Raw genomic sequence first — 13,455 nt, 5'->3', positions numbered from 1 at the left:
AAAGGGAGAACAAGGGCTCCTGGCCACCTCTTTCCTGCTCCATCTTTGGACTGGTGAATTCTGACAGGGGAAACGTTGAACAAAAGGACTGAGGTCCCCCAAAACTATTTGGGCAATCCTGAGAGACTTGCAGAAAACTAGCAAATTTAACATCCCTGCTATCATTTTGAATGTACAAACTCAAATTCACCTGCAACATATTTTACCTGCTTTAACCTCTAAATAACTCTCATTTCTTTTTCTTAGCTAATAAAACTTTAGCTAGTTTACTAAAGAAATTGGCTGACAGTGTTGTCTTTGGTGTGAGATCCTGAGCATCCATTGACTCAGGGGTAAGTGACTGGCCCTTTGAGGAAGGAAGTACCTAATATGTGGTGATCTTTGGTTTTAATAACCTTTCATCACAGAAGTCCAGTTTGTCTGGGTTGTAGTATAGGCTGGCGTGTCTGAGGGGACTGTCTGTGGCTCCATAGTAAGCTAGTGTAGAGATCCAGGAGCACACATTTGTTGCTGGTTTGGTTAAATCTAATTATAGAATATGTCACCTGTTTGGGGTGTCTGCCTTGTTTTCTGACTATTTTCTGACAGTCTGACCTGAGATGGCCTCTAAGTTGTAAGCCACATACATACCAGGTGCTGTGACAGCAGCTAAAAAGTAACTCTGAGAAAGTTACAAGCAACAACCTTTATGTGAAGGAATACTCAGGAAACTTTGACTATGTTCATTGCTGCATGCATTGCTTAAGCAAGAGTGTTTGTCAGCTCTCCTGTGGTCTATAACACAATTCTCTGGATAATTTCATGTATTTCTTTCATGACTTGTGTGCAAAATCAGATGAGAGGTGATGAGGCAGTTCACTAGTTACTTATCTTCCAAATTATTGCATGATCCCAAACAAAACAAAATTCTAAATAAAGAAATAGTAAGGTGCTGATGTTACAAGGCTTCTTGGACCTGATCCTCAGCTGGTGTAAATTGGTCTAGATCCACTGAAGTCTAAGTCTCAATTTACACCAGATGAATATCTGGTCCCTTATCTTTCCCGAAGGTTACAAAGGCAGCACTATGAGACTAATCCAATTCAGTTTCTTTTCATTTCAAAGGAATTTCAGCCTCATTTTAGCTTGCTGCCAAGGGGATTGTCCTTAAGAGTTTGGTTTATTGTTTTATCAACAGGTATTTTCAAAGCTCTCCATTGACATATATGGGTTAAGTGAAAAAGTCCCCATTTCCTGTTATGAAGCTTTCCCAAATACTAAATGCAGCTTTCTGTGGAAATCTTTTGTCAGTGAGATGAAATCCAGAGCCAGAATCTTTATGGATTTCTGTGCACCACTATGAAGGAAGCATTTTAAATGTTGAGGGAGACGAGGTGATTCTAATGGTTCCTTCTGGCCTTAAATCTGTGAAGAAAACAAACCGTTTAGGGCTTCTAGACTCCTGTGCTGATTAATAAATAATAATAATAATAATTAATAGTTCTTTATTTGTTTGTTTGTTATAGTGCCCACAGGTTCTAATTAGGTTGGAGGACCCACTGTGCTAGCCACTGTACAAATTCAGAGGAAGGCACAGACTCTGCCTTAAAGAGTTTGCAATCTAATTTAAGAAAACCGACATAAATAGTAGGAGGGAAAGGAGGAGGGGAGCAATGGTAATGAGATCCCATGGTTGCAAGGCTACTATGCACAACTTGATGGTTCCAAATCATATTAGTTCCCTCAACACACACACACACATTTTAAATTGAGTGATGGAGATAGAGGTGGGATGTGTGGGGAATAGCAGGAAGGGAGGGGAGTTAACATGAGGAAGGAAATAGGAAAAGGAAAGAAGGGGCAGAGATCATATTTACCCAATGGGGAAACGGGACACCACAAGGGGCCAGCCCAAGACCCCCCTTTCCTCCCTGCGTGTGGGACCGGCCCAAGACCTCCTGCCTGCGTGGGGTTGGCCTGGCCCGAGCCGCTCTCCTGAGCCCTCCCTCTCGTGCAGGGCTGGCATTGCTGCTTGCCCTCCCTTCCCCCACACGTTCCTCCGCGCTCTGCTAGGGGTCACACTCCTTTTTTTTTTTTTTTGGCAAAAAGAAGTTTGGCTGGGCATTTGTCCAGTTTGCTCTTGCCAGCTGATAATCAGTTGGCAAGTGCAAATGGGACAAATGCCTAATTTTGCCAAAAAAGTCGGGATGGCTTGGACAGGGCTTAAAAAATGGACTGTCCCGTCCAAAACGGGATGTGTGGTCATCCTAGGCAGAGGGACATTCAGGAGAGAGGGAGGAAGGGGAGCTGAAGAAAGAAAGGATGGATGACAAAATGCAAAATCCAGCTGCTAGCTTCATGAGCCAGGAAGGAAGCTAGTGAATGTAGTGGTACTAGGTTTATGGAGTTTTCTTGCCCATACTACCAGGGCTGGGCAAGAAGGGGCATGCATGGTGGATGAATGTTGCTGCTCTTCCAAAAACAACATCTGAATGAAATACAGAAACTGGCAGACTAGTGCTGCTGTGACTGAGGCACTCTGTGACTAGTGCTGCTATGTCTTCTTCCTCACCTGCAGCGTGGGAGGGCTTTGCCTAAAATGTTTGCAGTTAGAACTGATCAGAACTAAAGTGTCTATTGGGTGTAAATTTATAAATAAGATCTACTGTGAAAGGAGATGTTGAACAATATGAAGCTCACTATCTAGATTTCTTCAGATGTGAACAAGGATGAGGAAAATAATGCGATTTATTTTTTGAATTGCATGTTTTAAACTAAATGCTTCTGACTCAGTTCCAATCTATCAATGCAAACCCTGGTATAGTAAGTGTGTACTGTGTGATACAGATTAATTTTGTGGCAGTAGTCTCTCTAGTTGGGTGTAGGCTGAAGTGAGAAGATATAATGAGTAAATTTCAGGAAAAATAACTGAGCCTGGAGCAACTGAATAGGCCTGGAAAGAGGATTTTAGGCCTAAAATTAGGCCCCCAAATCCATAATTAGGAACAGAAACGACAATAACCTGATTTTAAAAGGCACTGAGCAGCACTAGCTCTCATTTACTTCACTGGGTTTGTGGAGGTTTGACACCATAGCAGATGACTAACGTTAGGAATTCTAGTTTGAAAATTGTGGCCCGAGTGTTTTGCTGAGAGGGTTAGAGGGCATGGGCCATGAGGAGGAAAGGGGCCTAGAGACGGGATTTGAAAAGTATCAGGTTGTTCATTACTGTACACTGAAGGAACTTATAGTTGCCTAGCTGTTATATTGTTCACTAGTCTTATGCCTTCATCTGTATGTGAGAAAATTCATCCAATTTCACCTTCAGTTCAGCGCTCAGATGATTCCAAGATCTGAAGAGAGATGTGTAACCCAGCAGAGATAGTTTCTCTTAATATTGGGCATGTAGTTACAGTTTTTCCAGCATATATGTGTGTGTGTGTGTGTGTGTGTGTATATATATATATATATATATATGTGTCTGTATATGTATATATATATATATATATATATATATATATATATATATATATATATATATATATATATATATATATATATATAGAATATCCGACCTTACACTGAAGGAAAAAAATAAGTTAAAAAAGCCTTAGTCATTTTCCACAGACAATTCTCTTTGAAACTGGCAGACTGGTGCAGCTGTGACAGAGGTAATTAAACCAGGATACAATGTTTATCTTTATGGTATTAAATCTACCGAGTTGTGATAAGGAAGAGATACTCAGGCTTGCTTACTTTATTAATTTATTTTCTTCAGGGGATTGGTCTAAATCTGCTGGTTTCTTGGAGAACAGTATTTCAATGTGAAGCCTACTCTGAGTTTACGGAATAAAGGCTAGAAAGAGAAATAATCCTATATGGATACATTATATTTAATCAGTTCGTGACAGTGATGGGCTCAACTGTCTGTTTATCCTCCTCTCATATATTGGAGAATAGGGGTTACATAACTCAACTGTGACGGATCTCATATGTCTTCAGAAGGCAATATGTCTGTGGCTCAGATCAGATCTGTACAGCTACATTCTCTGGAGCTGAGCTGTCAGGACCTTCTATTGCCATTAGTTTGAAATCAGCCAGAAACTTCACTTGTAAGGATTGCTTGATGTTATAAAGCACCTGCTTGCCTTCTTACTCTCTCCCTTTTTTGCCCCCTTCTGATGACTAGGGTGTGGGGGAGGGGTTGTTTGGTTGATTTCTCTCCTACAGCCTTCCCTTAGCCAAATCCTGGTCCTATTGAGTTCAATGGAACCAACATTTCAACAGAAAGACAGAATCACTCCTTGTGTAGTAGGAAAAAATATTGAACATAAGAACGGCCGTACTGGGTCAGACCAAAGGTCCATCTAGCCCAGTATCTGTCTACCAAGAGTGGCCAATGCCAGGTGCCCCAGAGGGAGTGAACCTAACAGGCAATGATCAAGTGATCTCTCTCCTGCCATCCATCTCCATCCTCTGACAAACAGACAATCCTGTCTTTAGGCCGCAGCACACATTGGTCAAACACCAACTTAACCAGGTGAGAATGGATCCTTTTTTTAAGGGTATGTCTACACTGGAGGTATAATTTCCTGCTCAGGTAGACATACACATGCTAGCTTTGATCAAGCAAGTGCACTAAAAATAGAAGTAGAGCCGTGGCAAGGCTGGGTGGTGGAATAGGCTGGCTGTCCTGAGTAACATCACACCTGCAATCTTAGGCAATTACTCAGACGACTAGCCTGTCTCACTGATTGTTCCACCATGGCTACACTGTTATTTTTAGTGCACTGATTTGATCAGAACTAGCACATGTACGTTACACTTCCAGCTCAAGAGTGTAGATGTACTTTGATGTAAATTAATGGGAGTAAACTCTGAAGGACACAATTGAAACCTTTTTTATTATTTCTGCTATTGAGAAAGAATGTGTGTTCCCTTTGATTAGCTTCATGTAGTTCAATTTACACTGCCTGAGTAGGGATTCCTGTGCGCACAAACTGGGAGGGGGGAAGCCACAGGGCCAAATTTTGACATCCTTACTCAGTTTTTGCTTTGTCCTTATGTAACAAGCCATGCTTACTTTCAAAGAAACCCCACTGTTGTCACTGGGTGCCCATTGGAGACAAGCTGCCGAGGAGCTACGGTAGAATGGGATGCGCTACTGCAGGAGCGAAAGCAGAACCTCTTGGCAGATAGCTCATTCCTTCTGCAGAACCCCTGAGATCCACAGATTCTGAGGAGGAAGATTCCTATCTCCCCTAAAATGATTTGGAGGAAACATTATGAAGTTTTCCTCCCACCAGGGCTGCCTCTTTGTGTTTTTCCATAGGAAAGGGGCAGTCAGACTCTCTGATGTTTTTATGACCTGAAATAGGAATATTGGCTGGGTTGTACCTCTCAGTATTTGCCGCTTCTCTTCTGCTTATAGCCTTAATATTTTGAAAGCTCTTGTCTTTTAATTTATTGTTAACTAGTTGCAGTAAAATAGATACTTTCCCTAATAGATTCCTTTACTTGGAATTCCATTACATCCATTCTGCCTCTGTATTAAGGACTCGGTCTTGTTCCCATTGAAGTCAGTGATACAATCTCCATTCAGTTTGAAGGAATACATTTAAGGCCTGATCCTTGAGTTTTTTCTCAGGCAAAACTACAGAAAGTCGAAGGAAAGGTATTTTTCAAAATCAAGGCCTATGTTTCAAGATCAGATCTGTTATTTAATGAATATTTTGGATTACAAGAATCTCTGTGTATACTGGCCTATCAATACGTAAGATGGCAGCTTCTTTGGTAAAGTGTCATTGTTAATTAGTGAAATTCACCTAGGCGCAAAAAATTGCTTTAAACAAAAATGCTCTTTTGAACAATGCTCATGTTCTTACTGAGTGAAAAGATGATCTTATGGCTAAATCACTGGATTGAGCCTTGAGAAATGTTGGTTAAATATTTGGCTTTTCTGTGCATTTTCTGTGTGACCTGGACAGTCTCTTAATCTCCTTGTGCCTCAGTTCCCCATTTACAAAAGGAGGATAATAGTACTTCCTTTCGTCTACTCTATTTAAAGTGTAAGATCTTTGGGGACAATGATTATCTTTTATGAAGTCTGCTTAGAGTCTACCACAGGTGTTCTCACAACAAATTTTTTTGCTGGTGGCCGCTCTGACAATTTTTCCTAAAATACTTAAATTAACTTTAGGAAAAACAAATAAATATGCACATATGCATGTCCAAATCTGTAATTTATTTGTGTAGGGTTTTTTTGCAGACTCAATAATGAAAATAATGTACAGTTGTCTCTATTCTTTACTGGAGCTAAACAGAATAGAAACACAAATAAGGTGCTTTGCACATTCTTGTCTTTGTTGTTGTTTCCTTTGCTTTTCTGGTTGCTTTTTTTATTTTACGACTTGCTGGCGAGTAAGTCTGCTGTTGTGAAAAGTGATACTTGTATGTTAATATCACTTTTCACAGCCTCCCAGCTAGCTACCAAGTCTACTATGAAAAGTGGTATTAACAAATGTACAGATATCACTTTTCACAGCAGACTTACTCAGCCCCAGCATGGCAAGGGACAAATTAAGCCCTGGATGGGATGGTGCATAGGACGGCAGCAGGGACAGGAGCGATAGGGAGACTGGATGGGGGGCTGGAGGAGGCAGCGGGGACCGGAGGTGAGCACTGGGCCAGAGCCCAAAGCCTTGCACCTGGGGGATAGGGCCTGGGTGACGGACCCCAGAGCCTGGAGATGGAGCCCAAAGTCCTGCAGCTGGAGCCTGCTGCCTGCTATGCCAGGGCTGATCCTGACCTCTCTGCCCCAGGAAGCTGGGGAACTCACTGGCTGCCTGCTCCCCCAGTGTTTGTGTCTCCAGAGGGGGCAAGGCCCAACCCTTGCTGGCAGCCGTCACCATCCATGAGGTTGTGGCCACAAGAAAAGCCCCCGATGGTCGCATTTGAGAAACACTGGCATAATGGGGCCCTGATGTTGGTTAGCGCCTGTGGACACTACAGTAATACACATCATAATAATCTGGAAAACAAACGGCTAGCAAGGTGGCTGAGATAATAGGCAATTTCCTCAATGGCTGCAGTGATCCATCCCATAATCAGTTGTATCTATATGTGAAAGTCCAAAGCTTAATACTTCCATCATTCCTAGAGTTAATGTGCCTGTCTACTGAATAATGAATTGACACTGTGGGGTAGGAGCAGGAACTGCTTTTATTTTCAGTGAAGTTCAGAGGCAAACTGGCAATTTTTCTGTTCATGCCCGATAGGGCTGTTTCATTTTTCAGCAGTTGCCACTGTGCTTTCTTTCATGCTCAGTGCTTCCAGAAATGAAATTGGACACCATGGTGAGTTTTACACAATCCCATACACTTCTCCACTGGGAAGTCAAACTTCTGTTCTACACATTAGGAACTGCTTGAAAGTAGAAAAGGGGTTTTGCACAATTTCTGTGTCAGTTTAGAGCAGGAGACAAAGACTAGATCGAATTCTGGAATCCTTGTTTCCTAGAAAACATGGTGCTTTTTATTGAAAAATGGTGCCTTGCAGGGGAGGGGGACAGAAGTAAGTACCACGTTTATTTTAGCACCAGATACTGAAATTAACCACAGCAGGCAGAAAGCTCCTACATGAATTTAATGAAATAAAATAAAAATCATTCCTCTTTTGAATATCACAAAAAACGCTGTCAAAATGAGATTGATTGATTGCCCCAGTTAGCAAACTTCACAGACTGGATCAGGATTGAATGGGGATTATTTTTTTCATCCTAGCCATCAAAGCCTTTCATAATTCCACCCCTGTCTACATCTCAGACCTTAACTCCTACCACTTACCTCCTTGAATGATGCCAGTTTCAAAGCCCAGTTCCATCTACCCTCTGCATACTCCTATCTCCATGCTGCCCATTATAAGTGGAATGCACTCCTTCATCCCAATTTGCCAAGCCACTGCCTTCTTTTCACTCAAGTCCCTCTTAAAAACCAACTTTTACCTTTTGTGTACAGTTAGCCAAAAAAAATCTAAGTTTCTGGGTTTCCCAGAATGTCCCATCTTCTGTTTTTGTCTTTGAGACCCCAATTCTCCAAAGACTGTATTGACTTAAGTGGGACTTCTGAAGTGTTCAAAGCTGTCTTTGCAAGACTAGGACCTTGCAGCTCTTTGTGGGAAGGGACAGCTTTTATTTTGTGTGCTACACAGAGCCGAACATATTGCCCGTGCTGTTCAAACAACAATAGAGACTGAGCTACTCTCTTGCTCTTTTATCATTTATAAGTATAATTTTGTTTTTGTTTTTAAACAGTGCCAAAAATTGCACTGCTCACATTGCATGTAAATGCAAAGGGCCCTTCCTTGCCAAGTTTGAGTACAGCTGCACATATGACACAATGAAAGTGCGACAAAACAGTGAGGTGGGAAAGAAAGACAGTGGTCGCAACAATAAAATTATGCAGGAATGGCCTGACTTAATTCCCCATTTAAGTCAAGGGAAGGATTGTCATTGACTTCATTAGGCATCGCATTAGGCAGCAGATATGGGTATACAGCACAGCTGAATAGTCCTTAAAATATTTAATAAATGTATATGTAAACTACACAAATACCTTGATGTCTTGGTTGACTTACTTCCTTTGGGTCTGTCAGTAACAGATTTAAACCCCCAATCCAGCAAAAGTCCTAGTGCAACAGTATTGCCAACAGAGCTAATATGATCCTTGGGCGTATAAACAGGGGGACCTCAAGTAGGAATAGAGAGATTATTTTACCTCTGTATTTGGCACTGGACTGTGTCCAGTTCTGGAGTCCACAATTCAAGAAATTTTATAAACTTCACAGCGCTCCAAGAAGAGCCATGAGGATGATTAAAGGATTAGAAATTATGTCTTATGGTGATAGATTTAAGAAGATCAATCTATGTAGCTTAATAAAGTGAAGATTAAGTGGTGACTTGATCAGTCAGTAAGTATCTACATGGAATACAAATATTTAATAATGGGCTCTTCAGTCAAGCAGAGAAAGGTATAACACGATCCAATGGCTGGAAGTTGAAGCTTTCTTGATTGGGGGCATTAAATCAGATATGAAGTATGTTAGCCACTGTTGTTCAGCAGTGGGACTGTCAATTTGATATTTTTCATGAGTACTAAATTCATTTTAAATATTTTCAATCCCATATCTGACTCTAATACATTTTTTAAGATGTGAGATATTCTCCATATGTTTCATCTTGCAAATTCCTTGATGTACCACAGATTATCAGAGTTCTGCATATTTTACTTCAGAACTTTGCTTACTACATATTATAATTACTACAGTGAGAAACTATCTTTGTTTTTTTCCTTCAGCTCATCCATGTGAGCTCCACTGCCGCCCTGTAGATGGCCAATTTTCAGAGAAAATGCTGGATGCAGTTAGTGATGGTACTCCTTGCTATGAAGGCAGAAACAGACGAGATATCTGTATTAATGGCATGTGTAAGGTATTGGGTATGTTTGTATGTTTCCTTCTCTAAAATTTCATGGGACTGTATTATCAGGGGAAACTGTTTACCAACTTATTTAAGAGGATGCCAGCACAGGGCATTTGATTTCATTGTATTTTAAATTATAGTAGAAACAAGTTAAAGGGGAACTGCTTTTCTAAATGGACATTAGAATAACTTTGACCCATTCTACAGAACAGATTGGCCTGGTTGTTGTTGTTGTTTCTTTTATCAGAATCAATTTAAGAATGTCTGTTTGCTCTATTCCTATGGCGATATTGTTTTCACCGAGGATTATACAGTTTTGGGGCCACAATTAGTTTTAACCATTTCATAGAGTTACATTTTGAAAATGTGATCCTAATTGTATGAAACCATGTGTTATTCATCAGCTTAGAATTAAAGCCATTGTACTTGTAATATTTAATCACACACTGAAGGACATTCAGGTTTAGAAGCAGTGAAACTGCAAGAAATTTACCGTACGTAACCAAAGCAAACTAATGAGTACATGTAACAATGTGTTTTTTAATTGTAACATTACTCTTTTGACATCATTCTCCACTACACCTAGGGTGACCAGATGTCCCAATTTTATAGGAAAGGGAGGGCCCTGGTGGTGTGTGGGGGGGAGGAGGAGGACAGAGAGTCCCGATAGTTGGGGCTTTGTGTTATATAGGTGCCTTTTACCTCCCTACCCCCGTCCTGATTTTTCATACTTTACTGTCTGGTCACCCTAACTACACCTAGGATGTACCCAGCATCCACAACATTCTATTGGTGTGTTTTGAAAATACATGCAGTTCCTGCAATATTGGGTTATGGTTACATAGTTATAAGATAAGGAAATCCCATAGTCTTAGTCAATGGGCTGTTTTCCAATAGGATAGCAAAGCACTGGAGTATGTTTTTGTGGTATGTAATAGTTTTATCCGTAGTTTTATTTTTTTGAAAATATGAGGTTCAGAGCCTGTTCCTGTTGATGCCCAAAGGAAATTTGGCCACTGATGACTTTGGGAACAAAGGCAGGACTGTGATTCCTAGAAAACACTTAGCTGCTGGTAGAAATTAATTTATCCTCTTCCTGGAGGGTCATTTGATAGCTACATGCCTTAACCACCTGAGTACCAAGTCATGTACTTGCTATGTGTCTACTCCAAAGATTTAACTTTCCAGTGGAATTGTTGGTGCCTCAAAGAACAGCAACAAAAGGGTTAATTCTTATTTTTGTTATACAGTGCTTACACTTGTACCAGTGAATTATTTGGATAAACTGGAGTTCCTGATCCAGCTCCCATTGGAGTCAGTGAAAATATTCCCCTTTGCTTCAGTGGGAGCTGGGATGGGCAGGGGGAACTGCTGTGAACAGTCACACGCGAGGATAGACTGAAACAAACCTCTTTAAGATATGAAAATGTTTGGTAAATTTTTCAAAAGTATATTTTTGCTTCGGAGACAGTGTTTCCCAAAGGGAAAACGGGACACCACGCAGGGCTGGCCCGGGCCCTCCTCCCCCGGCGCAGGGCTGGCCCAAGTCACTTGCCCGAGCCCCCCTCCCCACACGGGGGGCAGGCCAGGCTTGGGCAAGCAGTGACTCACATACTAGATAGAATGACCATATTTCCCAAAGGCTGGGGCTGGTGTCACTGCTCACTCGAGCCCTGCCTCCCCCCCTGCATGGGGCTGGCATTGCTGCTTGCCCCTCTCCTTCCCCCCCGCATGTTCCTCCGCACCCTACTTTTTTGACAAAAGTGGTCATGTGTCCCATTTGCTCCTGCCAACTGATCAAGTTAGCAAAAGCAAATGGGACACAGGCTCACTTTTGCGCAAAAAAAAAAAAAAAAAAAGTCAGGACGTCCAGGTCAGGGCTTAAAAAAGGGACTGTGCCGGCCAAAACGGGATATATGGTCACCCTAATTTTTGCTCACCTCTGTGCTGCTTGGCTCGCGGCAGGACTGATCGAAGAGAGGCAGAATACTGAATGAAGAGGGCTGTTTTCCTGGTATATTTGATCCAACTCCAATAATACCTGAAAGTTTATCAGAGCACTCATCTCATGAGAGTTTCACTCTGATTTCTAAGCCAAAGGGATTGAGATCAGCATGACTAAGCTTCAGGCTTTCGAATATTTATTCAGATTGAATCCCACAAGCTTTCGCAGTTCACACATCACTACAAATGTATGTCTATTTTATACAAAGCAGGTCTTTTAAAAATTCATTTGAATCAGGGAGGATGAATTGGTGCATCTCTGTTGAAAGCAAGCTCTACCGTGCAGCTCAGAGGTTCCCAAACTGTGGTACATGAGCATGTTAGAAGTGGTCTGTGGCAAAAGGTTGTTCTGTTCCCTTGAAGGGACAGGGGGGCCTGGAGCAAGCCAAACCCTATTCCATGACAAAACCTTTCAAAAAGAAAGGCGAGAGAGGACGAGAGCAGCAGACTAGCAGAGCAATGGGATCCAGATGTTAATCAGGTAGCTGCCTCCTTAGAATAATAAAATCCAGCTGTTTGGTAGCTTACAGGAAGATTAAGAGGGAATCGCAGCAGGGGAACATTGAGTTAGAAGAGAGGCTCCCTGAGATCGGAACCAGAAGGGAGAGAGGTGGGCTGGGGGGCCTACCTGGATCACAGCCCGGCCTCAAGAAGGAGGGCTGTGGAACCCTTTCACCAAGAGGAAGGAGTTGTGAGTTCAGGGCCCTGCTTAAATCATGCCACAACCCCGTGGAGGGGGGCTGTGGGATCCCTTAACTACGAGGAAGGAGTTGTGAGTCCAAGGAGGAGGAGACCAGCAAAAAAGACTTCCCACAGAGCCCAGTGATTGCAGTGAGACTAGCAAAGCACCCTGGTTCAAACAACTGGAGGAGATTTGGAAACCTGAAGCCCTCAAGCAAGGTGAGTTGCAGCTGAATCTGCCTGGTGCCCAGAGCCACGAAATTACAGTCAAGGCACATTACCACTCTGCCTCTCCCCTCTGAACACACTCTGCCTTTCTTTTCCACACGCACAAAGCCACTACCACCAACAGAGCCCTCCCTTCCTTTTCTCCTTCCCTCCACACTCCAGAGTCCTCCCTACCCTTCTCCCCCCCCACACAGATACACACCAGAACCCTCCCTGCTCTTCTTCCCATTCTCACACCAGAGTCCTCCCTGCTCTTCTCCCCCCCACACACACTCCAGAGACCTCCCTGCCCTTTCCCCACATACATACACCACAAGAGCCCTCCCTACCCTTTCCCCCACACACACATACCAGAGCCCCCCTGATTTCCCACCCCCACCACACACACCAGAGCCCTCGCTGTCTTTCTCCTTCTCCACACATCACCAGAGCCCTATCTATCCTTCTCCCCCCACACACACCGCCAGAGCCTTCCCTACCCTTCCCCCTCCACACACACACACCACCAGAGACCTCCTGTCCTTCTCCACCTCCACCCCCACCAGAGCTCCCCTGCTCCCCCCCACCCACACACACTACCACCGTAGCCCTCCCTGTCCTCCTTCTCCCCCACACACACCACCAGAGCCCTCCCTGTCGTCCTTCTCTCCCCCACACACCACCAGAGCCCTCCCTTTCCTTCTCTTCTTGCCCCCACATCACGAGAGCCCTCCCTACTTCCTCCTCCCACACAAACATACCACCAGAGCCCACCCTGTCCTTCTCCCCCCACACCACCAAAGCCCCAGTTTCTCCCACACACACACCACCAAAGCCCTCCCTTGTCCTTCTCTTCCCCCCACATCACCAGAGCCCCCTGATGCATGCACACACATACCCCAACGTAGCCTTCCCTGTCCTTCTCCCACCCCCCACACCACCAGAGCTCCTCTGTGTCCCCCCACACCACACCGCCATAGCCCTCCCCGTCATCCTTCCCCCCCCCACACCACCAGAGCCCTCCCTTTCCTTCTTCTCCTGCACCCACACCACCAGAGCCCTCCCTTTCCTTCTTCTCCTGCCCCCACACCACCAGAGCCCTCCCT

At 43.4% G+C, this 13,455-nt stretch overlaps 1 protein-coding gene across 2 annotated transcripts in view; it reads left to right on the top strand.

Moving 5' to 3' along the window:
• The window catches only part of ADAMTS12 (ADAM metallopeptidase with thrombospondin type 1 motif 12), a 274,545-nt gene that overhangs the window by 174,023 nt on the left and 87,067 nt on the right, over nt 1–13,455 (top strand). For both annotated transcript variants that reach the window (XM_045022339.1, XM_045022340.1), the window contains one exon: nt 9,333–9,466. In XM_045022339.1, coding sequence (XP_044878274.1) covers nt 9,333–9,466 — 134 coding nt within the window. The remainder of the gene's footprint in view (nt 1–9,332; nt 9,467–13,455) is intronic.

Source organism: Mauremys mutica, chromosome 6 (assembly GCF_020497125.1).
Source record: "Mauremys mutica isolate MM-2020 ecotype Southern chromosome 6, ASM2049712v1, whole genome shotgun sequence".
Classification (NCBI taxonomy): domain Eukaryota; kingdom Metazoa; phylum Chordata; order Testudines; family Geoemydidae; genus Mauremys; species Mauremys mutica.
Note: the sequence above shows the minus strand (reverse complement) of the source record. Positions and strands in the feature narration are given on the sequence as shown.